This window comes from Solanum tuberosum, unplaced genomic scaffold (assembly GCF_000226075.1).
Source record: "Solanum tuberosum cultivar DM 1-3 516 R44 unplaced genomic scaffold, SolTub_3.0 scf00060, whole genome shotgun sequence".
Classification (NCBI taxonomy): domain Eukaryota; kingdom Viridiplantae; phylum Streptophyta; class Magnoliopsida; order Solanales; family Solanaceae; genus Solanum; species Solanum tuberosum.
Window position 1 is genome coordinate 1580746 of NW_006238985.1, and position 26242 is coordinate 1606987.

General features: G+C 34.7%; 5 protein-coding genes, 1 non-coding gene and 1 pseudogene across 9 annotated transcripts in view; 3 read left to right on the forward strand and 4 right to left on the reverse strand.

The window, feature by feature from the left end:
* Positions 1-897: 897 nt before the first annotated feature.
* LOC102588988 (AP-3 complex subunit mu) lies at positions 898-7194 on the reverse strand. Its single transcript, XM_006344729.2, has 8 exons — positions 7098-7194; positions 6832-6931; positions 6550-6660; positions 5133-5222; positions 3990-4237; positions 2446-2655; positions 1629-1836; positions 898-1362 (listed from the first exon to the last, which is right to left on the reverse strand). Exons 1-8 carry the CDS (start codon positions 7130-7132, stop codon positions 1117-1119), a joined length of 1248 nt encoding a protein of 415 aa, XP_006344791.1. The 5' UTR covers positions 7133-7194; the 3' UTR covers positions 898-1116.
* A 1466-nt stretch (positions 7195-8660) lies between these two features.
* Positions 8661-10074, forward strand: LOC102589307 (galactinol synthase 1). Its single transcript, NM_001318597.1, is given in 3 exon segments — positions 8661-9021; positions 9106-9393; positions 9654-10074. Coding segments are annotated over 3 exon segments (966 nt in total). The 5' UTR covers positions 8661-8691; the 3' UTR covers positions 10002-10074.
* Positions 10075-10308: 234 nt separating this feature from the next.
* LOC102589638 (trafficking protein particle complex subunit 4) lies at positions 10309-15414 on the reverse strand. Of its 2 annotated transcripts, none has more exons than XM_015307564.1 (4): positions 15311-15414; positions 12947-13033; positions 12692-12860; positions 10309-10753 (listed from the first exon to the last, which is right to left on the reverse strand). In XM_015307564.1, exons 2-4 carry the CDS (start codon positions 13004-13006, stop codon positions 10557-10559), a joined length of 426 nt encoding a protein of 141 aa, XP_015163050.1. In that variant the 5' UTR covers positions 13007-13033; positions 15311-15414; the 3' UTR covers positions 10309-10556. The 2 variants fall into 2 exon arrangements, with proteins under 2 accessions (XP_015163050.1, XP_006344793.1); XM_006344731.2 differs by having other exon boundaries at positions 12947-13039; positions 15318-15388.
* Positions 13046-15060, forward strand: LOC107060120 (zeatin O-xylosyltransferase-like; annotated as a pseudogene).
* A 45-nt stretch (positions 15415-15459) lies between the features above and the next one.
* On the reverse strand, positions 15460-15532 carry TRNAF-GAA (transfer RNA phenylalanine (anticodon GAA)). The gene has a single exon. It is a non-coding gene; the product is annotated as a tRNA-Phe (tRNA).
* Positions 15533-17014: 1482 nt separating this feature from the next.
* On the forward strand, positions 17015-20368 carry LOC102589975 (ABC transporter I family member 20). The gene is made up of 7 exons (XM_006344732.2): positions 17015-17396; positions 17903-18036; positions 18504-18623; positions 18953-19048; positions 19151-19303; positions 19555-19632; positions 19858-20368. The coding sequence occupies exons 1-7, from the start codon at positions 17228-17230 to the stop codon at positions 20095-20097; spliced, it is 990 nt and encodes a 329-aa protein (XP_006344794.1). The 5' UTR covers positions 17015-17227; the 3' UTR covers positions 20098-20368.
* Positions 20369-21844: 1476 nt separating this feature from the next.
* LOC102590846 (ADP-ribosylation factor 1) overlaps positions 21845-26242 on the reverse strand; it is a 10097-nt gene continuing 5699 nt past the window's right edge. Inside the window, exons 2-8 of one of the 3 annotated variants that reach the window (XM_015307565.1) lie at positions 25129-25162; positions 24312-24472; positions 23276-23346; positions 22732-22851; positions 22387-22505; positions 22177-22258; positions 21845-22100 (exon numbers count right to left, since the gene is read on the reverse strand). In XM_015307565.1, coding sequence (XP_015163051.1) covers positions 22095-22100; positions 22177-22258; positions 22387-22505; positions 22732-22851; positions 23276-23346; positions 24312-24459 — 546 coding nt within the window. In that variant the 5' untranslated portion in view covers positions 24460-24472; positions 25129-25162 and the 3' untranslated portion in view covers positions 21845-22094. Of the gene's footprint in view, positions 22101-22176; positions 22259-22386; positions 22506-22731; positions 22852-23275; positions 23347-24311; positions 24473-25039; positions 25257-26242 lie in introns of those variants that run through there. The other 2 variants (XM_006344735.1, XM_006344736.2) reach the window with 2 other exon arrangements.

Below are 26242 nucleotides of genomic sequence, written 5' to 3' on the forward strand. Positions count from 1 at the left end.
CAAGGTAGAAATAAAATCTATGCACATTATAATCCTTATAAAATTATATTGCATATGTTCAATTTTTGAAATTCAAAATACTTCAAAGTAGTTGATTACTCTAAATCACTCACAAATTTAAAATCAATTCCATTTTGTATTCATATACAAGCACAAATTCAATTTTCAAATATCATTTTTAATTTAAAAATAAATATATTTTTTTCCAAATTTCATTTCTTTCTTTTTTTTTTCTTCACTTAATTAATAAAGATACATGACGGACTACTTAATTAGCAGGGAGCGTTCCCTTTAATAAGTCTTGCATGATTGAATTTGGATTAGTTAATCCGTTAGTAAAGACACATGCTTCTACAATTAATTGCTCATAATTTGTTAATACATTTGGAAATTTTATACCTTACAATTTACAGTTAACAAATTAACCAACTCGACATTTAAAAAAAAACCCGTTATTTCATCTTCGAAAAGTAAAGTAAAAGTGCTCAATTTAAAGAAGAAATACTATAAAAGAAAATGTTCACGACACGACACGAAACCAAACCAAATAATAAAGTTTATTTTCTTGTTTTATACTTGTATAGTTATATGCATTTGTCAGCTCCGAAAAGAAAAGCAAAGATAAAACGTAATGACCTGCCCATGGAATTTTCCACTTTGCACAAACTGTCAATTTTAGAAGCCAAATTGCAAAATTGTATAACTTGTCACAATTTGTACCAGTATATTTGGAGATTCGTCATTTGAGATAAGAATAGGTGGTGACGTGTAAATAAGTAATTTTCGATCCATTTTTTTTTCATTTCATAGAGAAATACAGTCAAACGTGTGGGAAATATGGTCCCTTCCTAGAAATGACTTGTAGAACAAAAGCAACGTACGTAGGGAATAAACAAATTCAAGAAAAATAGACAAGTGCTGACCCACTAATTTAATTATAGAGTTGTTATCCACAAAGGATATGGTATGGCCCTTACAGCAATTCAATTCATGTCCACTCATAATTTGCAACAATGACAAAAATGTGTAAAAGATGGATGAGTTTTTGTATGATGATAATTAGTACTTAAATCCATTTATAATCATAGCTAAAAAGTTCAATTTCCAAAAACTGAATTATGACCTGACTTCATATTGCCCAGACCTGGTTAGAGCTCGAAATCCTTTATAAGGTCGTGTAGGTAGATTCTTGAAATCAAGTTTTTCTATCTTCAAACCTGAGAGTGCAACACCCATAATTTTGAATCCCACAAGAAATGTAGGGAATACATGAAGCCGCTCAACTCCTGTTTCCAACACTAATGTTCCAGTCATTGAAGGAGTTTTGTCTTTCGGCATCCGACCAATGGACCAACTGCATGTCTGCACTAATAAATCAACATGTCAAGAAAAGTTTGCAGATTAAAGCCTCCTCTATCACATAATTCCAAATTGGAACCACACTGAAAAAGATTTTACTTAAAAAATAGTTTGACATCCATTTAGAAGTTTCTGTCATTTTACGGTAGGGATAGAACTGACTAGAGTAGAAAGTATCTTCATTCATTGACTTCTGATTCACTGCCAGACACGCATTAAGAGAAGGCACAAAGGAAGCAACTCTGTAGATAAGAGGAAGTACTACGTACCTTGTTGGAAAGGATGTTTACTGTTCCATAATTTGATGTAAGATCTGCAGATAAAACACGAGGGGGTAGTTGAAATTGAACATTTATATCATCAATTGTCTTCCCAGGATCATTGCGTATCCCAACTAACAAGCTAATACGACATGTCCCTGAGTCTGAAGTAATTTGTGGCTTTACATATATAGGGGTGCTCTTCAACTTCTTTATTCTGCATGGCATAGTTTAGACTTTAGAGAGGGAGAAAAAAAGTTTAGACAAGATGAACGCAGCAAAGAAGCGAATTCTCTAATGCACTCCTACAGTGAACGCACGTGCTTGGTTTACAATTTGCCATTTCCTGTTTTTCATGTTTGGTGGATGCACATTGTAGTTTCAAAATCCGTACATAACCCCATCAACAATGGACCAACTGCCACTACTTGTGAATATATCTCATTAAATAGTGGTTATCGGAAAAAGACATGCCTTTCCTTCTGAAAATACAGTGCATTTATAAATAGTTCAGGTTTCGTTATGCATTTATTGACAGTTCAACTTTTGTTATTGGAAGGAGCAAGTTAGCAGCATGAAATTTAGTCGGAGTTTCAATATTGATAAATATTTTCATTTCCTCAAAAAGGTAACTTTTTGCTGGGTTTCACCCTCCTTACCAAGCAAGGAAGGGGTTAATTTTATGGGTTCCAGTATCAGAGGGAATAAAGAGAAGATAACGCTATGATGTAATGTAAACAAAAGACTAGAGTACTTTTTACATAAAGTCAAAACCATCAAATTTTGATCATGAGTAAAGGCAACTGCAATAGTTAACACCACAAACCTGTAGCTCATGAGCTTGAATTGTCCATCAGGAGGAACAAAAGACAGAATTTGGTTTGATTCCCATGGTCGTAGCCGAACACAAGGATGGAATCTCACATCATTCAAGATGGAAGTATTTGCAAATGAAAGGGTAAGATCAGGAAGTCCGGAAAGATGAGAATTCACTTGAACTTCACCACAGATCTCACATTTCACCAGAACCCCATCTCTGAAAAGCATAAAACAATTAGAATGAGAAGCCTTTAGGTAATTGGCTATTCCTGTAAACCCTAGTTCAAGCATATAACAATTAAGAAAAAGATGCTCCAATGGTCAAGTGTATTCAAACTTAGAACCCCCAATGTAGAAAAGCAATCCATTATTCGGCAATATCGTAATCATCAGTGAAGAAGAAAATAAAATCAATTTGGTCACAGCAAAGAGAAGAATGTGGCATGGAAAAAGTCAGGACTTCTGGGCAGATTCCAGTATCCGCCTTAGGTGCAGTTTCATTGCCCATAAAAGAGAAAAGAATGTGCCGCATGTTAAATTTGTTTGCAATATTTGTGTGTTTCATATGAAGAGAAGTTTGTTCAGAAAAGCAATTAAGAAACTCTTATTTGTCCTGCAAATATCACAGAACATACAAGAAATGGATTTCCTTTTCCTTCATTTTACTTCACGGCAGTCTTCAAGAAGTTCAGTTTCTAGCAACTTTCTTGAAAATTCAGAGGAAGTCTTGGAATTCTTTTATATATATATATATAATGGTCTAGGGGCTCACTTTTATAATCTAACAGATTGATAGAAAGGAAATGCTCATCGAAACAGTATAAGAAATGTCACTTATATACATTAACAAGCACACATATACACGTGTATGCATACTATAATACACTTCAATTCTCAAGGATGCTGCCAAATTCCCCTGAAGAAACCATTTGCAGTAGTGCACAAAAGCATGCCTTGTATGTGCCATGAAGCAGATCATAACTCTATGGCTCCCGCTGACTCCATATCGAAATAGTTTTAACTCTACGCATAATGGAGAATAGAATACTAAACTAGTTAAACATTTACTTTGATAGAACAAACATGACATTAAAGTTAATTTGATAGGTTAGATGAATTTGAACCCTCAAAAATGGTATAATATAATAATAGAAGAGTGTGGAACATTTTGAGATATTCCCCAGTAGAAAAATGTCATATAAGTTGAAATAGTGGAAAGAGTTCATAGGTAACATAGAAAGAAAAAAGTGTACCTTCAAAATTAATGTGCCAGCTTTCACACTATCCTTTTAAGATCACACTTTGGTTCTTGAAATCTTAACCTCTAGATGTTTTTATGTGAGATTTTAACCTCTAGGGTATACCCGATATTGCTTCAAAGTAGCATATCATTATGTTTACCCTTCACCTTTTGTGATACAATGGGTTACATCATGTCAAACTAAAAAGTTTGATGATAAATATAAGATTTTAAAGATATTAATAGAGAGATTCTCACATACTGAGAAATAAGGAGCTGTAATGGAGGTTAAGTGATAGTAAGATATAAACCTATTTATAGTTGCATCCATTTCTTCAACTAAATCAACATAAACTTCATTGCTTGAATGCTTCAGGTCTGTTTTTCTCCAAGGAACACAAGATCCTGTTGCACCTGGAAGTGTGTTGCTCATGTTGGAAGTGTTACCAGTGACAACACTCAATACTTTGCTTATGATATTTGGAGGAGCTATCATTTCCCTTAGTATATTAGGTTCTGTAGTAAGAGGGAAACCATTGTCTATCATCTCATCCAAAAGCTGCACATCAAACAAATGTTAAGGCCATAGTCAATTTGAAGTCCACCAGAATCTAATTAGTGTGTCGAAGGAAATTTAACAAGACAGTTTGGGAGGAAAATCTTCCTCATTCTGTGTCCACAGAAGTTTTAGTTCTCTCTACTTTGGCTGAAGTTCTTAGAAGAAACCTAAACCGGACAGCTGTTTAGAGTTCCGTTCCATGGCAACTTTTTATTAAGCTATTCTTTGAAGTCTTAAGGAACTAGCAGATATTTCAAGCTTCAGTAAATGGAACATCTCACCGCAGGTAGGGCCATCATAGCTCATAGGGGGATTTGGAAGGAAAGAAAAGCCAACTTTTTGCAGTGTTCAGCATGTTAGTGACCTAGTGTATTTAGCCTAAAGAGATGAGCGAGCATTTTAGGATCTTTACAAGCCAGAATTTGGCGGGGGGTTTCTAGAGTCACAAGAGTAGAACTACCTCTTTTGTGCATCAATAAATATCATGGTAACAGGCTCTACAGTTGCACTGATAGTTGGTCAACTGGTGATTTCGGCCAAAAGCAACAAGTTTTGGGGTGGTTAAAACTAAAAATTAATACAGAAACGTGTAGTATAGGTTAACAGACAACATTTGTGATTGCACTATAGCATGTGAATAAAAGGGAGTTGAGAAATTCAACCAAATCACTCTATATAATCTGACCGTACATTGTGATGGAACTGAAAGTACAGCTTGTTTAACAACTCCTTAGTTTGATGGTTTTTAAAAGCTTCAACTTAGCCTGGTTAGCATCATTCCAAACTTCCTAACAAAATTCCTTTTTTTCTTTTGGGTAAGAAAAGTATCCCAAGTCCTAACAAAATATATTTTGCACAAACAATTCCAAAAAAAGAGCTTGAAGATGTCAAATACCTCATATACAATCACAAAATTATCCTTTATCAAATCTTCATTCAACCCTCCAAGATATTCTGACAGGACATCAGCTACTCTGCACAAGAACTAGAAATTAAATGGTCAAATTATCAATAAAGCCCTTATTTGCAGAGATGATACAGAGTTTCAAAGTTATAAGCAAAGTGCAGTAGCCTCCCTATGTTCACCTAGCAGCAAATGACTACAATAGCTAGAACTAGAACTTTGACATATCAATTCAATGAATCAGTTAGCAGTAAAATCATAACTGCCAACCCTTCGGGGTGGCCCAGTGGTTTGGGCTTGGGACTTCCATGTTGGAGGTCTCCCCTTGCCAGCGAAAGCAAGGGGTTTGCCTTCTGGGTCGAGCTCGTCGCATCGGGCTTGTCTAGTGCGGGTTACCTCTCCTATGTGGTTTGTGAGCTATTGCATAGAAGCGGGGGTTTTACCCTGTGCGCACCCAAAGGGTAGCGGCTGCGGGTTTCCCTTGCCATAAAAAAAATAAAAAAAAATCATAACTGCCAGGTGCAAGGACTTCCAATAGTATGACTGGACTCGTACAGATCTAATCCATTTAACCAAGAAGAAAAGCCCACAAAGCCGACAAAACATGGCAGAGGAATGGACGAAATAACTTATCAAAAGAAAAACTTAGAAAACGAGAATCTCTATGATGCCAGATTTTATCAAATACAATGGGCATACCTACTATGGCGACAGCAAATAAACGGTTGTATTGAACTCTACTACGACAAACACGTCTAACATACATTTATTAATTGTGGATGAAGGGGCTCTACCATAATTTGTTTGCCTTTCGATAACCAATTACTATAATATACTAGTGTAAATTAGCTTGAGAGTCGCACACTAAAGGGTCCTTCTCTTCTGATAACCCAAAAATCCCCTGTGAGTTAGCTGGTCCAATTCCGGTTAGCTCACAGGTCAAAACTGGGGGAGTATCTGCCATACTATTCTACTTCCACTTACATACCATGCTCCTATTTTTTTGATGACCGACATACCGTGCTCATATTCAGTGGCTCGGTTCAAACTCACATCCAAGTTGCATCCTTCTAACTGAACCAAAGCCCTAGGGCAAAAAATGCCATGTTTTTGTCTCAAATCCTTCAATATCCTCTGGACATACTAATCAAATAGAAAACTTTCAGTTCAGATTGAAAGCAATTTAACTGTCGCGGTATGCTAGCATGTTCAAATTTTAAACTGATAAGAATTACAAGAGGCATCACCATTTAGCCATCCAACCACCATGCTACTAACCTCTCTTAACATATTCTGGTCAGGTGTTTAATAGTTCCAAGGCAATTCCATTAAACCCATCCTGTGTCATAATCTTATTTAAGAAGAAATCAATCCAGCAGCAACAACATAAAATAACCAAGTGTATTACCTCAATTGCCATTAAAGGTGGCATTTCTACTTGGGTGCAAGCCAAGAAGGTAACTCCTTCACGATTAACTTGGAAAAGGTAATGCGTTGGTGAAGCAATCACCGGTAAATGCTGCAACAAGCCAAAACTTTTTTCAAGATAAACAGAACAAAAGTTTCAAACTTGGTCAAGCCAAAAAACAATTATATGTAAATTCAAGATCAAGGATCTTGATTTCTCTATACAGTGAGTTTTTAGCAACTTTAACTATAACATTGGAACAAATTACTCTTATGCCCCTACCTTGAAGGAATCACCTTGAGCAATTGACTGATCCCAAAACCAGGAACATATTGCCCTATCAACCCAGTGTCCAGTAAGCTGTTTTTCCAGCATTACCTCCCTACAGAGACATTGAATTACACAGATCTTTAGTAACAAACTTCAAATCAAATACTAAGTCATTCAATATCCCAATAAATACAAATTAAAAGGCAAAGAACCCCTTTTTCGAGTACGATGAATATGAATTTGACGGAAATTAAGAAGAAGAAGAAGAAGAAGGATACCCAGAATCGGAGAGAAGAAAAATGCATTGCAACATAACGTTGCTTTCTTTACTCTGAAATGGAGTTGGAACCAATTCACCCCTCTTCTCTCTCTCTCTCTTCCTGTATCTATCAATTAAATAAAAAAACTAAAAGGTTTAATATGGAAAAAGAAAAATTACGAAAATGACAAAAAAGGTCCTTTATTGTTTGTTAATATATCAAAATAATCCCTTATGTATCAATACAAACAGTTTTGATCCTGTAAGTTTATCAAAAGTTTGCACTTTAGGGGTCCGATATTGGGTGAGATAAATCTCGTTCTAATATCATGTTAAATTAGGTTTAAAAGTTAATTCATTCAAAAGTTAGCTCAAAGGGGAGGGTTGCTCAAATCTTATTAGGAGTCGATTCCATCTCATTAAGCATCACATCAGTGTGATGTTTTTGACATTTCTTTAACAAATCATAATTGTATTTATAAAACTATCTATATTTTGTCTTAATTTAATAGTTAACATTGTGTGTATGTTCTACGTATTATTTGATGAAAATTTTAAAAATTGTAGATCCTTCACAATATTACGGTAAGCGTTGAGCTATTATTGTTATTGAATTTTAAATTCAAAATGATGTTATGCTTGTCAAGGCTTTTTCGCAATTTAATTTATTTTATCAAAGGTTGATATAGATTATGAACATCTAATCAACGAGTTATTTACTACTTTTACATTATGATTCTAAAAACGAAGCAATAGAAAAAGATGATGATAAAATATTTTATTTTTTTATCATGATTAAAACCTTATTTTAATTTATTAAATTTGAATTATCAGTATTAAAAAAAAATATAATGCATGATCACCCGATCGAAGGAAAAATGAGAAGAAGCCGAATTCCTAGCCGATTATCAATATATACGCTACTTTTATGAGTTATATCCTTTCAAAAAGAATATCAATTCCAAACGTGTTATTTCTTTCGACATGCAGCTGATCAATACTATATAGGTTGGACACAACTTATTTGTATCATGAGCTCTTTCTCTTTTTCTCATCGTAAAAAAAAACACTTGTTTTTTCAGTATATAATATAAAATAATTATTATTTCTAATTATAATGAGTTTACTATCAGCTACATTGTATAGACTGTTTTCTCTATATATCTTCAACGAACTCGATATCGGCTGCGTGCACCGTCTAATCTAAATCAACCACTCACGACAAATTAAAGGATACATACATGGGATCGGAACTAAGTAGAACAACACATAACTACAAAACCTTAATATAGTTATTAGTTAAAAAACAAATTGTAGTAATACCATTTATATATATATATTAATAACATGTGTCAACGCACAAAGAAATACACGTAGCGTAGCATGTGGCACCGCTCTCCGACACGTGTCTGTCTACCATCACAATATTACTATTTTTTGTTACTCTCTCAACGCTATCCGTTACAAGTTTATTGGTCGGTGAAACATTTCCTTATGACAGTATCCCACTGTCCATGCAACCGCGTTCCATGCATGTACTACTACTATATATGTTAGACAAATTAACATTCTCATAGATATCATAAAAAAATTGTCACAAAAAGATATATAAAATGGCTCCAGAACTTGAAAGTGGAACAAAAAAGGCAAGTACTACTCAAAAGGATATAGAATTAGGGAGGGCTTATGTGACTTTCTTAGCAGGTAATGGTGATTATGTGAAAGGTGTGGTTGGTTTAGCAAAGGGATTGATAAAAGCTAAATCTATGTATCCTTTGGTTGTGGCAATTTTGCCTGATGTGCCTGAGGAACACAGGATGATATTGACGAGGCACGGTTGCATAGTGAAGGAGATAGAGCCACTAGCTCCTTCATTGCAATCGTCCGATAAGTATGCACGATCTTATTACGTGCTCAACTACTCCAAACTTCGGATTTGGCAGGTAAAGTAAATTATTATAATTGCAATGATTGTGGTTTTTTTTTTTATCATCGATGATTGATCGTTTTTTGGTATTAAATTGCAGTTTGTGGAGTACAGTAAGATGGTGTACTTGGATGGTGACATGCAAGTTTTCGAGAACATAGACCATCTTTTCGAGCTGCCTGATAAGTATTTATATGCGGTGGCGGACTGCATATGCGATATGTATGGGGAGCCATGTGCTGAGGTTCTGCCGTGGCCCAAAGAGATGGGGCCAAGGCCGTCTGTTTACTTCAACGCAGGCATGTTTGTCTTTCAGCCAAATCTCTCCATCTATGTTCGTCTCTTGAACACACTCAAAGTTACCCCACCCACCCAATTTGCTGAGCAGGTATATATAAATTTGTGTGTATATGAAGTTATGTTTCTATACGGATTAAATCTGGTTAACAAACAAGATCGGGTAACTTGAAGAACAGAGTAACCAACCTGTTATATCTGGTTATAGTAAACTTAATACATCGAAAACATGATAGAGTTCAACTTCTATAAATTGATGGTTCAAGATATGTTTTTTTTTTTTCATCACTCTCTCATGTGCATCTACTAATTCAACAGCTATACATAGTCCCAACCGTTTCCTTTTTGTAGGACTTTCTGAACATGTACTTTAAAGACGAGTACAAACCAATTCCTTACACATACAATCTGTTGCTGGCCATGCTATGGCGCCACCCAGAGAAAATTGAGGTGAACAAGGCGAAAGCGGTTCACTACTGTTCTCCAGGGGCTAAGCCGTGGAAATACACTGGGAAGGAAGAACACATGGATCGAGAGGATATCAAAATGCTAGTGACGAAATGGTGGGACATTTATAATGACACCACACTGGATCACAAGGCGCAGGGTTCTACAGTTGAAGCAAACAGATTAAAGGAAGCAGCCTTTTCGGATTCGAATATAAGTGCTCTATATATTACTAGCCCATCAGCTGCTTAGCTATATATATGACTGGCAATGATCAACTCTTGATGTTATTAGTTGTGGAGGGATACTGCCACTTGTTTATTTTTTTTGGCAGGTTTAGTTTGGTGGTCCAATAAGTGAAAGTTTCTGTATTATTTGCAACCTATATAGTGTGTTTGAATCTTAGTGATAATTATGTAGTCTGTGAACAGATGTTGGAACAGCACAAAATGGAAATTATACATACTCATGGTGTCTTTCAATCTTCTTTCCTTGTTGAGTTTAAACTACTGTACCACAGCAGCAGCCAGCTAATGAGCTTCAACAGTAGAACCAACTATAGAGATAATAGGATATTCAGGTAAGATGAAATTCACCTCTAGGCCTACCATAGAAATATGGAGCCATGACAAGTTGGTGATTGTGCACAAAAAATGTTATTTGGGGTGGTTCTCAAAATTTATCTTACAAGCCATTATCTCGAAACAACAAAGAAAAATCACATTCCAGATGCATAACCGAACCTGTCAACGAAACTTGCCAAATTATAGATCAGTCAACAACTTATGGCATATGAACTTGAGAAGCTCATCTCCCTAACAAAGCAACACGATCTTTCTGAACTGCCTGTGATAAATTTATGTCAAAGAGCTCACACCGAATTGGCATTTCCATTTCATAGAAAGGGTTCTTCAAGACGTAATCAGTGTATAATTCATAGATATACTTCAAGAGGGACTCCATATGCAGAGCTCCAGGCTCACAGACCACAAAGAATTTTGTTCCTGTTAAGTAAATCAATCAAATCTTTTAGCTGGTTGGAGTGTAACCTGAATTGACAGCAGTGACTGAGGGAAAAAGATTAAGAAATAAGATGTAAGATTGAATATCAAGTTAAATGTTCCATGGCACTCTCAACTCAGAGGCACTAAAACATTCGACTAGTCTGTCAAATATTTACCAAGTGGCTTCCCATGCATTATTGATTAGTCTTCCATCATTTCCGTTGACTTATTACACAAGTGAACAGCTTCCATTGTTTCTTAAAAAATGAGCAAACAGCTGCCATCTTTACCAAATATGTTTTCCTGTTTGCAAATATTTCACTTCATTTCAACTTAGTATTATCCAAGGGAAAAACTTATTTCTCTGAGGTATGGTTTCAACACAAAAATACAAGGAGAATATCATCTATACAAGTTAAGATATTAGCTATGTTGTCTTCTTTGGATATTTGTTGTGGACTTGTGGTCTATCTAGGAAACATGGAAAGAATGAGTTCATGAAGATGTAGTCTCATTCTTTTTCTTGATCTGTCCAACTTCAACAGATCATTCTTTGGCCTATTAGCCTTGAAGCAAACAACTTCAACAAGGCTATGAAAATTGAATCGGCATCATGTGCAAGCCACAACTCATTATAAAACAGATCAAGCAGCTTCTTTGAGCCTAATTAGTCAACACTATTTTTCATTATAGAACGAATATTATTAGCCTATAACTTATGGGCTATCCAATCAAAAAAGAAGAATACTATTAGCCTATATTTTTTTCATCGTTACTATTAGCCTGTATTTTGTCTGCCCTTTCACTTGTGATGCCCATTGGTCTTGTGTATGTAGAAAGAACTTTAACAGATTCAGCAAATCTCTTAACCAGTAGTATCAAGATAGAAACTAGGAGTCAGCATCCTTTAACAAAGCTCCAGAGGAAATACAAATAATTACCCAAGTTAGATTCTTAAATATCCATGAGTGTACTTAGATTTGAAGAACAATTCAGTATAAACACTGATATACATAGGAATAGGCAATCATATAGGGCCACCATTCAAATGCACACTGGAACAAATAAAAGAACACAAATTCTTTCTGACTAAGTTATGCCAAATATTTGGGGATCACCACATGCCTTTAGAAGTTTCTTTTGTACATGATGTTTCCTGTATATTCATGGGAGCTGTTTTGTGCAACAAGAGACTGTGTAGATTCTCTTTAACAAGTCCTTTTAATGTTTTTGCCAAGTTTAGTTTCATCTATCATTTAATCTCAAATGTCTTGAAGTTGCCACACTGGTGCATAAAATCTCAAGAAGCTGTTATGAGATCCTGATCGATTACACTACGATTGTTAGTGCACATCACATCAGTGCCGAGATGATCTAACCCTCCATACCCAGTCTGACAGAAAGGTTTAGATTCTAATTAATTTTCATCCCCTAGTCTCTTAAACCATATTTCTAGCTTTTCTGAATAGAGAACTGGAAATTTCTTTGTTGCACGATTTAAATTGGAGGGTAATTAAAAATAAAAATAACTGAAATGGAGAAAAGATGCATGAGCCACTTAAAGATACTGCACCATATTTCCTGAGATCGAAGTCGCATACAGAACAACTTCAGCAGGAAATCATTATTCATATTGAGCTACTTGATTGAGCCTAAAGTACCATTTAGGTTACATTTTCCCCCTTTCCAGCATATGGACTAAATTCTTATAACTTTTGGGCCAAAGATTTAAGATTTAAGTTTGTAACCTTGTTGCTACTGAGTAAGCTTTAGTTCCATTCAAGCTTATAGGTATAAAACATTTATAACTACAATTTACAACAGAACATACATGATAAAAGATGTCAAAAACTAAAGCTGATAAAAATCATTAAAAAGAAAAAGATGCTTCTCAAAAATAATCAGATAAAGACAAAATGGTGGAGATGTAAGAATTACCAGTAAGAGATTGGAAGCAATGGAGATCAAATGTATCAGCTTGAAGGAGTTCGATACCAGCACAGCCATTAACTGGGGACAACTGCTGAGAGATAGCGTGCATAGAATGCCACAGACTAGCCAATCTCAAACTATCATTTGTGTCCATTTTTCCAGCAGAACCATAATCCTAAGGAATCTTACACACCCATTAAAACCACAAATAAGAACAAAATAAAACGGCCTAAGCTGAAAAGTGTTGGAATTTGAATTCACCTTGCAGAAGATAAGCCCTCCTGATTTATTGATGATGTAAAGGCTGTAAATAGCTGCCATTTATATTGAATCCTTCTCTTTCTTGATCTGAATGAATTCAATTTACAATTTTAGTTATTTTTTGGGATGTTTGACCAACATGAAGAAGAATTGCTTAAAACGCTACCCTCCCTTGAAGAAATTACGATAGATGTAGTCAGGGACTTATCAGCTTCTCAGCATCGGTATCTAGATATTCGATCAGGCGATCTTTATAATACAAGCAGAGTAATTGAAGGAAAGTATCTTGATTTGCTGGCACAAGCAGAACTTGATCTGAACAAGAAACAATGGGCAGTTGGATCTATTCTGCCTACTAAATTCGATCATATCTCAACTAGGAACGATATATGTTTGGAGTGGCTTAACAAACAACCTCCAAGCTCAGTTCTTTATATATCTTTTGGAACAACAACATCATTTTCCGATAGAGAAATCAAGGAGCTCGCAATGGGATTAGAATTAAGCAAACAGAAGTTCATATGGGTGTTGAGAGATGTCAATAGAGGAGATAACTTTACTGGGGAAGATAGAAGAGTAGAGCTGCCAGAAGGGTTTGAGGAGAGATTAAAAGATGTAGGCTTAGTGGTAAGAGAATGGGCACCACAACCAGGAATCTTGGCTCGTACGTCCACAGGCGGTTCATGAGTCATTGTGGATGGAATTCTTGTATAGAGAGTATTACTATGGGAGTGCCTATAGCTGCTTGGCCTATGCACTCTGACCAACTGAGAAATGGTTTCTGACGGAAATGTTGAAAATAGGCCTGATTGTGAGGGAGTCAGAGAAATGCGAGGAGCTAGTAAGTGCATCCACTATTGAGAACGTTGTGAGGAAATTGATGGCATCAGAAGAAGGTGATGTAATTAGGAGAAGAGCAGAAGAAATGGGAGAAGCCTTAAGGCGCTCCACAGAGAAAGGGGGTGCTTCTCGAATAGAGTTGGAATCTTTCATCACGTATATCACAAGATAGACTTGTTTTCACCAGAATTTTCAAGGATTTTGGCTACTTTTCATATTCATGTAAGTTAACCTGTCACTTATCTGGAACTTTTAAATGAGATGATTGCTTTGTATCCCTCTCTTGACATATAACTATCCAGAATACAGGGTTTTATCCATATGTGCTTTATTAGACTGTTTTATCACAAAAGACTTTGTTCATAGATTTCTATGTCCTTCGAAAGGGTTTTTACGAAACAGTTTTGATACTTGTCCTCTACAACTTCTTAGGAACGCACATGGTCAAATTTTTAACCTATATGCTTTGAACTTGTGATATTACTAGAATCCTTTTACATACATGTTGCAGAATTGCACCATTTCTTTGAGGTAGTATAATTTCTTAGACATATGAAGCAGAGTGTGTTACAAAATGTCAAAATCATATTGAGGAACCACACTTGATAAAATAAGGTACACCATGCAACAAAAAAATGTATGTTTTCTGCTATTCTGTAATAATGGAGCATTACAAGATCATTTAAGAAAGTTTTGGCATGAACTTGAATGAACTGAAAACAGAAATTGCGAACAAGTATTCAAAGAACTTGAACTAGTCTTGGAGGTGTTATGTACTTCTTTCTGCACAGTTAACTTATGAGACTTATGTTATGATTACCAAATGGTTTCAAATGCTTAAATTTCTTGTCTTTCAATATATGAATTGGTTCGCCTACTGGATTAGGGTATAGATGTCCTCACGACTTAGATAAAATGGGTTGTGATAAAGGTACATAACCAAAATTCAATAATTAAAAAATAATAGTACTATTAGGGGTCGTTTGGTTGGGAACAAGTTATCCAGGATTATCACTATGGTATAAATGGCAGGATAAGTTATCCCACACTTGGCCACCAAACAAAACACCAAAATTTTCTTGATCTGAATGAATTCAATTTTCTGAAAAACATACAAAGTATTGCACTGTATACCAATTTCCCAAAAGAACTACAACAAACCCAGTGAAAACCCATAAGTGGGGCATTTCCCAAAAGAAGAAAAAAAAACCTCTCTAGCAAGAGAAGATTACACTCATTTTTTCCTGGATACAAATAACACAAAAGAAAAAAAACCCAACAATGACAACAACTACCTACTATGCCTCTAACCCAAGTTAGTTGGTTTGTTACAAGACTCCTTAAAAGGCAAGAAAGAACATATACACATAAAAAAAAAGAAAAAAAAAAAGGAAAGAATTGTTACTGATCTCTGATTTTAGAGAGTTGATCTAAGTTAGATTAAGTACACAAGATGGGGTGAAAAGATTTAAACCCTAGTTAGACTGGGAGAGATGAGACGAGTAAAAATAAGGGAGAGTATACCTGAATTCAGATGCAAAATCGGGTAGTCTGTAGGGAAGAAGAAGGGGAAAAAACGAAGAGAGCAAAACAATTTTGTAGAAAAGAGTTTGGGAAAAGGATATTAATAAAAATAAATAAGAAAAAGTTATTTATTAATGTATAAAAAGTAATGCGGTGAACGTGGATCGAACACGTGACCTTCAGATCTTCAGTCTGACGCTCTCCCAACTGAGCTATCCCCGCTTTATGATATTTTTAAGGCAACAAATTAATTAAATCAAAACGAGAATTCTTAGAAATCGAATGTTTCTCTTATTTTATTTTATTTTTACTGGACAATGTTTCTCTTATTTGGTTAGTAATTGGGATGAGTTATTGGTCAAAATCATCCTTAAACTATATCCCAGACTTAAATTATATTCTTAAAGTATCATTTTTAGCAGAAAATATTCTTCAAATATTTAAAAATGAACAATTTTCATCCTTCTATTAGATATATTCAAAAAACTAAGAAATAAGAGTTGATAAAAGGTTTGGTTTTGTCATTTTTTATAATTTGCTTTTAATCATAAGAGATTTAATTTTTATACCTAAGAAATTTGAAATAAATATTAAACTTTTTCAATTTGTAAGCGATTATAAGAGATCATTTTCACCTTTAGAAGAAGAAAATTAGATTTATTCGATTACATTGTTATTTTCTCACGTATATTATTTTGGTATAACTTCAAAGAGCAATGCAAAAATAAGAATAAAGGAAGCAATCCTGATTTTATGGAGCTTGTGGGAAGTCAGAAATAATTTATGTTGGAATAATAAATAAAATGTGTCTGCTATCACTTTGTACTGTGCGAAGAAAGAACTGGAGGAATGGAGAAGTGTCAATTCAGGAACCGAGATGATTGTTGCTGCTGCAAAAAAGATTACTAAATGGGAGTGACCTCTGCTTGATACAATTAAGTGTAACATTGATGTCCTCTTACGATATCAATATCGGTTTAGCGGGGATAGATTTGATGCTACGTGATCACTTGGTCAATTTATTACTAGGAGAGCTTTATTTCTTGGTCGTGTGGCTAGCCCGTTGTCGGGCGAAATCATAGGGTGTGTGAAACTCTTAATTGGCTAAAGAAACGGTTCAGTAGAATAAGATTGGTAGTGGAAAGTGATAAGCTACTTGTGAAGCAAGCGCTGGAAGAAAATTTGATGAATTACTCTTATTTTGATTCTTCAGTTTTTCGTAAAACTCTTATCAAAGAGTTACCTTTTCTTTCTTTGTCCGGCTGTTAAGAAATCAGCAAATCAGATTGCCCATTGTCTTGCTAAAACATTTGTTTGTATGTCTGGTTGAATGGAGTGGGATACTAACCCTCCATCTCTCATTATATTCATTTCGATATGAATTATACACGATGAAAGAACAATTTCAAAAAAAAGAGTGAATTTATAATTTAAAAGTTATGAATTTCTATAATTATTTCAAATCAAATGACTAAATTTTATCATCAATTTTTTTATAAATATGTGATGAATTTCGTAATGTATATATATTATAAATTTTGAATCAACATTAAAAAATTGAACCCATAGTCTGACACTATAAGGAGGATCAATCTGTTCCTTTTTAGATGAAAATTTTCAAAATAAAAATTTATATACCTAAAAATTAGATAAAATAGTATAAATCTATAATCAACATTAAAATAAAAAAAAAGTTTCCAACGGTGCAATTAAATGAAGACCATTGAATTTGTGTCGCCCGTCGGCGAGTTGCGAGTATGGTAGTTGGAAGGGAAAGTACATATACGTGGGAAATAAGCAAAGAACGTGGCCATGGCTGAATCCTTGCATAATTAATTACTACTATATTAACCTGTTCTCACAAGCTGAATTTGTACACTACTTCTCTACCGCATTTCATCGAACACTTGAAAGGTTATGGCCGTAAAGGAAGACAAAAAGCCATCAGTAGAGATCAACAATCTCAAATTCACCTACCCTGGTATCGATGGACATCCGCCTCCCGGATCTACCCCTTTGATAGATGATTTCAACCTTACCCTTTATCCCGGTGATCGATGCCTTCTTGTCGGATCTAATGGCGCAGGTTCTAATTCTATTTCTATTCCGCACATTGAAATTTTGAATTACTCTCTTTAGTATAATCAAGAATTCTAAAGGGGTTGCTTTAAACTTGTTTCTCGTTGCTGCTATCTCCAATTCCGAATTTTTAGGGTGCCTTTTGGCTTTGGTGTTGATGAAATTTTGTCTTTTCTATTCTCTTGTGGAAAAAAGTTATTTTTTTAATGATGTTTCCACCATTAAAAAGGTATAACCGTATAAGGATAGTGTTTTGACATATTCTTTTCTAGTATTAAAGGTTGACAACAATGTTTAGATGTCTATTGTAGTGAGCAAATGGAGTAAGAATTGTCATATTTGTACAGAAAAATGACTTGCCTTCATAAGGGAGAGGATGTCATCTTGCTTATTTTGCTAGAAATTGTAGAAAACATAGCTAACCAAACACTGTATAAACATTTTTTGCCCTACCAAAGGCACCCCCTTAATAGGAGGTTTGATTGAGATCTGAGAGACATGTTCTTTTGATAGGGAAGACTACAATTCTGAAGATATTGGGAGGAAAGCATATGGTAGAACCAGACATGGTCAGAGTGCTTGGAAGATCTGCATTTCATGACACTGCTTTAACGGCTTCTGGAGACCTCAGTTATCTTGGTGGAGAGGTATCTCTTCTCTTGCTTTGCTCCTTCACTATCTTTTCATGGTTTATTATATTTTGAGGACTGTTCGCTTCTTTAGTTTGTTAATTGCATGTATTGGAACTTGGCAATGTCGTCTTATGTAACAATTGAATAAATTCCAGCAGAACTAAGTGCTCTTCTGTTATGTTTAACTAAGGTTACGTTCTTGCCTAGTTGGAGTTCTATTTGGAATCAGCTTTAAAATTCAATCTCTCTAACATGGTTTCTCTCATTTATTCGTTGCTAGTTTCTACATGTAATATGGTACTTTTCAAGAAGATTTTAGTTATAGAAGTAATATGCTATAACAGTGCTAACATCTTGTTTACGCTTGATTAAACCTGTTTCCTGAAATGACAAACATGCCACATCTTTTAAATGAACTTGTGAATTCGGAAATTGATTATCAAAGTAGAAAACTAAGTTCTGTTGTGCTTTCTGTTTTGCAGTGGAGGAGAGAAGTTGCATTTGCTGGATTTGAGGTGCCTATCCAAATGGATGTTTCTGCTGAGAAAATGATTTTTGGGGTTCCAGGAACTGATCCACAAAGACGAGATGAACTAATTAAGGTACAGATAAAAATTAGCAATTGTTATCTGCGTGAAATTCAACAAAGTCCCATGGGCAACTCAAAAAGATTGTATCGTATATTCTGCTAGTGTTTTAAGGTAAACTGAAAGGTATAGACCATATGCTAAAGCCTGGAAAAACTATCTCTCTTTCTCTTCTTACTAATTTTCCAGGCTTAATCAGAATTCTGTCTCTCATGACAAGTAGGAGTGCTCTAACTTTGTACCATGATAAAAATTGCTAATGGGAACAAATAAATACACACAAACATGCACGACAAACAACTAAATCAGCATATGTTAATATTCTTAATCTTATGTTCATGAAGGTTCTTGGTATCGATCTGTCCTGGAGAATGCACAGATCATCTGATGGGCAAAGAAGAAGAGTGCAGATATGTATGGGTCTTCTGAAACCATTCAAGGTATATCTGTAAATACTTTCACCAAGTGAAAAGCATTACCTTTTAACTGTTACAAGTTACTTGAAGACAATGTTGACACAAGATAGAACCCTGCTTGTCTAGGTACTACTTCTCGATGAGATAACAGTTGATCTGGATGTTCTTGCAAGGTCTGATCTTTTGAAATTTCTGATCAAAGAATGTGAAGAGCGAGGCGCTACAATAATTTATGCAACACACATTTTTGATGGTCTTGAGAACTGGCCTTCTCATTTAGTAAGAGCTGATTCTTACTTACCTCTTGCTTTATCTTTGGATCTTGAGATAAATACCTATTAGAAGGTCTGAGACAACCCAATTGAAGTATTTTGAGAAATTGAAAATCAGAACGTGCATAACCCAATATCATCATACTTACATTCCTTTTCAAGTTTGCATTTGTTCCTTTGAAGGATTCCTTGAAAAGTTAAGCGTTAGCTTCTTAAAAATTAACAAAGTGATGGTTAGAATAATTGTTTTATTTGCAGATATATGTGGCTCATGGGAAGCTGCAATTAGCAATGCCAATGGACAAGGTGAAGCAGATCAGCAATTTATCACTAATGGTAAGTTTCTGGAGTATTTAGAAAATGTAAAATCCAAAATAGAACCTCATTCAGGTTTTCTTTGAAATTCAAACATGTTTCCTCTCATACTCTTAGCTAGAGGTCCACATCGATAGATGATCTGATTTCATCTAATACCTGGACATTATGACTGAATCATATGATATATACTGTGGCAATTTTTCTCATTTCGACTTTGCATGGTCGTTCTACCTGGATATACAGAGGACAGTAGAGAGATGGCTGAGGAAAGAAAGAGACGAGGAGAGGAAACGAAGGAAAGAGAGGAAGGCAAAGGGCCTTCCGGAATATGAAAAACAAGTTGAAGGCACTCGAGTGGTAGGGGGAGATCCAGGTCGTGCTGCTGGTCGTCCATTAAACAATGGTTGGGCTGGTGGAACACTACATTCTACTATTGCTGGCGAAGAAAATTTTTTCTTAAGCTCAAACCGTGTTCTAAGATAAAGAGAACTGATGCACACTTCTTTGGAACTGGTGTCAACGTACTTTACCATTTCATTCTTTCTGGTCAGATGACCATGAAACTAGGACTAATAAAATTTTAAATTTGTAGAATAGAATTATCTCTGTTCATTTGGTTTGTATACGTATCTCCTATTCTCTATATGTTCTTGTTGGTGTAATCTTACAAATTGAATAGGTTAAATTGTTGTAAACACATTGCGAGCCCAAATGTTTTTCCAAGTTGTGATTGAAGTTTCATGCTTTTATAGAACACCTGTTGTTAATTACGAAATTCCTGAGCAAGTCAACCAAAAGTTTGAATTATGGAGAAGAATGAAGAATGGGTATTGAGGATAATAAGTATAATTTAAGACAGAATATGAATATATATATATATACATATATTGCATAACTCATGTAAAAGTAAAGAAGTAAGCGGGAGATTAGATTAGATTGTAGAGTCTAAATGCTGACAATTGGAAGTGTTTAGGAAGGTGTTGTGCCATTGCAAGAATCCTACCAAAGTGGAAGACAAACTTTATAAATGGGTGTGATACAAGCTATTATATGATATATGAGGGTAAACATATATACAAGAAGAGTACAACATCGGATGATTTGATGTGTAAGTTGTAACTAGTGGTGGCAAATGGGCGGGTTAGGTAAAATATGGGTTGGTTGAAAATGGGTAATAATTCAACCCGCCCATATTTGATATGGGTAAAAATGAATTGGGTAAGAAATGAATTGGGTAAAATACTAGTTTACCCATATTTTCATGAGTAAATAGTACTCTACTTAAGAATTCAACATAGAGAAAATATTTTAGTCTTTTTTTAGATGAAAGATGTTGAAAATGCTTCATTTAGTTTTATTGTATCATAAAAGTAAAAGAAAAAATCCTATAACTTTTCAATATAAAATAAAATTATGTAATAACAAGGGGAAAATGTTTTTAATTTCAAAGTAAATGAATATTTGCATTTTAGGACTAAAATATGCTTAATGCACTTTAATCAATGTCAATACTAATACATGATTTGCCTATTTTACACTATGTATTTATTATCCAATATGAAATTAAACAAATAAAAAAAGTATAATTATAAGTAACAAAAGAAATGTACATTTAAAATATCTATTTTTAGAGGGCCAAAGACTTCACCTTTTCAATTATAGTGAAAAATAATTAGTTCTATAGAAGAACATAAAAAGCAAGAGAAATTACAATATTTTTAGTGATATCATGAATTTATAGTGAATAAAATTAGAAGCTTAACCCATTTGACAAATCCATACTTTACCCATATTTTACCCATGTAAAAAATCACTCACCCAACCCATTAAAATATGGGCTCATTTTGCCGGCAATAGCTGTAATGTACACCTTCAAGTGCATAAGTAATGTCATGTATTGAAGGTTCTAAATTGGAACAAAATTAAGGCTAAAATTGCGTCAATAATACAAGTCATACATTTACTCAGTATCGAACTAGTTCAGGTTGACAAGTAGATCAGACACTAGTAATAACTGGCTGTCAGTTTATGGTTTGTTTAAGTCATATCAGAGTAAAATTATCACAAGTCTGCTCTGAAAGCTAAAAATTATTGAACTTCATCTGTCATAGAGTTAGACTTTGCTTCTCAACCAAACAAAATAGTTCCAACTGAATTTTGTTTAGTTGAGATAGTAAAGACCTGCTCACCAGCAGTATAGAAAAGCAGCACTGGGAGAGAACCTCAAGTCTTAATTTAAACAAAATGCTGAAAGCGGAGTAATTGAGAATATGTAAACCCAGAGTGTAAAATATTACATGAATTCAACTAAAGTTACTGTAAAGTAACATTCTTTTAAAGAAAGGAAAATGTACTGAAAAAAATATAGTGATAAGTGGATCTATCTCGCATAAGAAAGATAAGCAGGTGCACAAGTGCTCTAGACATTGTTGAAGTCTATATTGACAAAAATATAGCTGCAAAAATCATGGATCTCATGTTCAACTCTGCAAAAACAAGGTCATTGGAAAATTAGAGCAAATTTAAGTGAAATAAAATCTAATCTGATAATGCGCTCCATACCTTGTTTGCAATGTTGTTTGAGAGCCAGTCAAGCCCCTCATACAACCCTTCTCCAGAGGTAGCACATGTGCTCTGAATGTACCTGTTATAGAAAGTCATAGATTCAGCATTTGGTAGCACATACAATCAAATATCAATCTCCAGCACCATGCTCAATTAGCACATATACTTGATTATCTTACAAATAAGGGAACACCAAATAGTACATACCAGTGGCGTTGACGGAGGGAGTGCAAACCAAGCTTGTCGGTAATCTCAGCAGCATTCATAGCATTTGGAAGATCTTGCTTGTTAGCAAACACAAGCAGCACAGCATCCCTCAGTTCATCCTATGCATACATTGCAAAATTCATTCAAAATAAGGTATGAGTGAAAGGAACCAACCCCAAGATGCTAACTAAGAACAGAAAGTTGGTGAATACAGATCATTTCAGACTTTCAAGTGCTCCACGGACCCATTTCCGGATGTATCTTGTGTATGCACCCCACCAGACATGGGCCTCCCCAAGACACGATATAATCTTAAATGAAAGAACGAGGGTGTGTGATGCATACCTCATTCAACATACGATGCAGCTCATCTCTAGCCTCAACAACACGATCACGATCATTACTATCAACCACAAAGATAAGTCCTTGTGTGTTTTGGAAGTAATGCCTCCACAATGGTCTGATCTGGAAGTGCAAAAATATTGACAAGGAACAACAGACAACATAAAGTATGTCAATATCCGAAAGAAGTCATGCCATAGAAGTCATTGCATGTCTGCAGATTTTAGATAAGTATGCACTTGATAGCAGCAGAGCACACTAGAATTCAATGATACAGAACAAAATATCATATCTTGGTTTTATAATTCTTCTATTCTGGTGAGTATGAACATTTAGTGAAAAATCAGAAAAATGAGCATGATGAATTTGAAATACTAGTAAGATAAAGAAAATATAATTCCAAAACCAGAAATGCTCTTTCTATAACTTGCAAGTTGAAGTAAGGTCAGTGTGAAGTCAGCCAAACTCAAGGTAGAAGAACTTGCAATCATCTTCTAATGTCAGATACTGAAAAGAGCATAGCACTTTGGTTTAAGGCACTAAGTACCTTGTCCTGACCCCCGACATCCCAGACAGTGAAGCTTATGTTCTTGTATTCAACAGTCTCCACATTGAATCCTGATAAAGAAAGAGTTATTGCAGATAACATTAAGAGAAATAGCTTGCATCAGTACAAATAAGACAAACGTGTCAGCAGAACAACCATGCTTCTAGAAACAGAGGACATAATTGTGGTGTGCATAGCTCATAGCTGTTTGCAGCAGTATTTGGATCTAGACTATTAAATATATATTGAAACAGAACATCAGACATCTTGAAGGGTTCCTTATATCTTACTACATGCTGAAGATGGAAGTTTGGCATGCTCTGAATTATCAACAAATATTCGGGACGTCTCTTAAATATATAGTTTGCTGAAGAAAATGACCAATGAAGGAAATGGGACCCTTTAACCTTATAACCAAGTGTTTTCTATGTCGCTGTTTGAAGTTAAGCTCTCTTTACGGTTTTACAACTGGTAATAGAAGGTTAGTCCCTGCAGTAAGACAGTGTGATTTTCATTTGCCACTAGGTTCTAGAGAGATTAAGTCAGTCTGCAGAAAGAAGGAGCGCTCGCAAGAATATTGCTGAAGATTCAGTTAGATTTGTTTTTTTGTGGGGTCATAGTTGATATCTTCTGTTTAAAGTAATAAATTTTGCTGACAAGAAGATAGTTTTGATTATTGACTTGTCTAGTTTGGTGGTTAAACCAATGTGTTCAACAAGCTCTACTACTATATAGTATTCCATTGGAGGTTATTGCAAAGAAACTCTGTAATACTATGATCGGGCAATGGATGTTTTGGGGATGGCACATGACTGTTCCATTATTCTTATCAGAAGTGTGTAATGGAGTGATGAAGCCTGCTCACTTGCGAACTTCTAAGGATGTTTTGTATTCACATGGATACTTAAGGGTGTAGCTTAAATTGTGGGTTTAATATAGAGATGTTTAGGCAGAAACTCACGACAGTGTTCCGATCATAATGATATATTAGTTCTGCAAGCAATAAAACATCTATAGTACACACAACATAAATTACCAATGGTAGGAATAGTGGTAACAATCTCTCCCAGCTTGAGCTTGTACAATATGGTGGTTTTACCAGCTGCATCAAGACCCACCATCAGAATACGCATCTCCTTCTTGGCAAACAGCCGACTGAAAAGCTTCCCGAATGATAAACCCATCTTTTTTCAATGCCTGTTGGACCAAAATTAAGATTCAATTACCACACACATTCACCTATCAATCAAGCTTAAGACAACATATTTTATTGAATCAAGAGGTTACATAAATGCACAATACAAAATTATGATCTTAAGCCAACATAAAAATCCAAATTATGGCGTGGTACTCCTCTTAACATACTGATCTAAGCCTTCATTTTCAATACATTTGATGTATCAAAAAAGCAACTGTTGGATCTTTATCAAAAGATTTCATCATAAATTTCAATAATCCTTTATTCATCGAGAGATCTAGTAGCAACAAGTTTAACAATTAAAAGAATCAAGAACCCCTCTACTTAGAACGGATCTTGGGCAATGACAATCCGGATCCATTTATCAAAAAGAAGAAGCACCCAAATCAAGATCCAAAAAGAAGAAGAACCCAGATGAAGAAAGCAAGCATACGGAGATCAAATCAATACAATAAAAATACAAGAAATCAAAGAAAGATGAAAACTTTATCAAATTCCCAGATCCAAAAAGCCAAAATCCAGATCTCCAATTCAACAAACTTTTCAATCAAGAAAGAGATACATACATAAACTTTGTCAAATCAATTGTTATGAACCGAACGACGCGTATGTGACAGATATGTAATACAAAGGAAATGGAGGAGAGAGATCTTACGGTGATGAAGAAGGAATCACAGAGAGAGAGATAGTGGGGGAGTTGATCTAGAAAAGGACTGCCCTTTGTATAATTGACAAGAAATGAGAACCTTTGGATGTTCTCTTCTTGTTTTAGCAAAACCTCTAATATTTTAATGTCAACCCTATTAAATTGTCACAATTTTGAATTTTCAAATATTAAGTTACGGAATTGGATTCTTTTACTAGGCACACTTCTTTGGAACTGGTGTCAGCGTAATACTCCCTCCATCCACAATTATTTGGCAAGTATACTAAAAATAGATGTCCAAGATTAATTGTCAATTTAAATAATCAAGAAACAATTAATCACCTTTTTTTCAATTCTGCCCTTAATGATAGTGTAGTTCAATTGAAAAGTTATGTAGACTTTTGATATTCTTAGTATAATAGGGTTATATTAAGTCAAATTACACCTTCTATTAAATTTTCCTTGAGGGTATGCATGACCTTATCCTGACAAACAATTGTGGACGGAGGGAGTAATAAAAAGTTTGTGTAATCTTATAAATTGAATAGGTTAAAATTGTTGTGAACACATTGCGAATCCCCATTTGTTTTTCTAAGTTGTGATTGAAGTTTCATGGCTCTATAGAATACATGTACGATATTGTGTTAACTACGAAATTCCCAAGCAAGTCAACCAAGAGATTGAATTATGGAGAAGAATGAAGAATGAGTTAATAACGATAAGCATACGTTTAACATATATATTTTGCGCGTTAATATATATAAGGGAAAAGGGTCTGATATACCCCTCAACTTTGTCATTTGGAGTTGATATGCCCCCGTTATGAAAGTGACTCATATATACCCTTACTGAAACAAATGGCTCACATATACTCCTACCGTTACAAAATGAGCTCACATATACCCTTCATTTAACGGAAGTGAAAAAATTAATTTTAAATTTATATTTTTGACTTTTAATTTTTTTAAATCATTTAGGGGTATATATGATTCTTCTAGCAAAGTTCAAGGTATATTTCAATTTTTTTCATACATAAATTATTTTTTGACTTCTTTGATTTTCATTATTTGAGTTTCTTATCCTTATTTTATTTTTTTCTTTCATTCCTTAGTGTAAAGAAAAA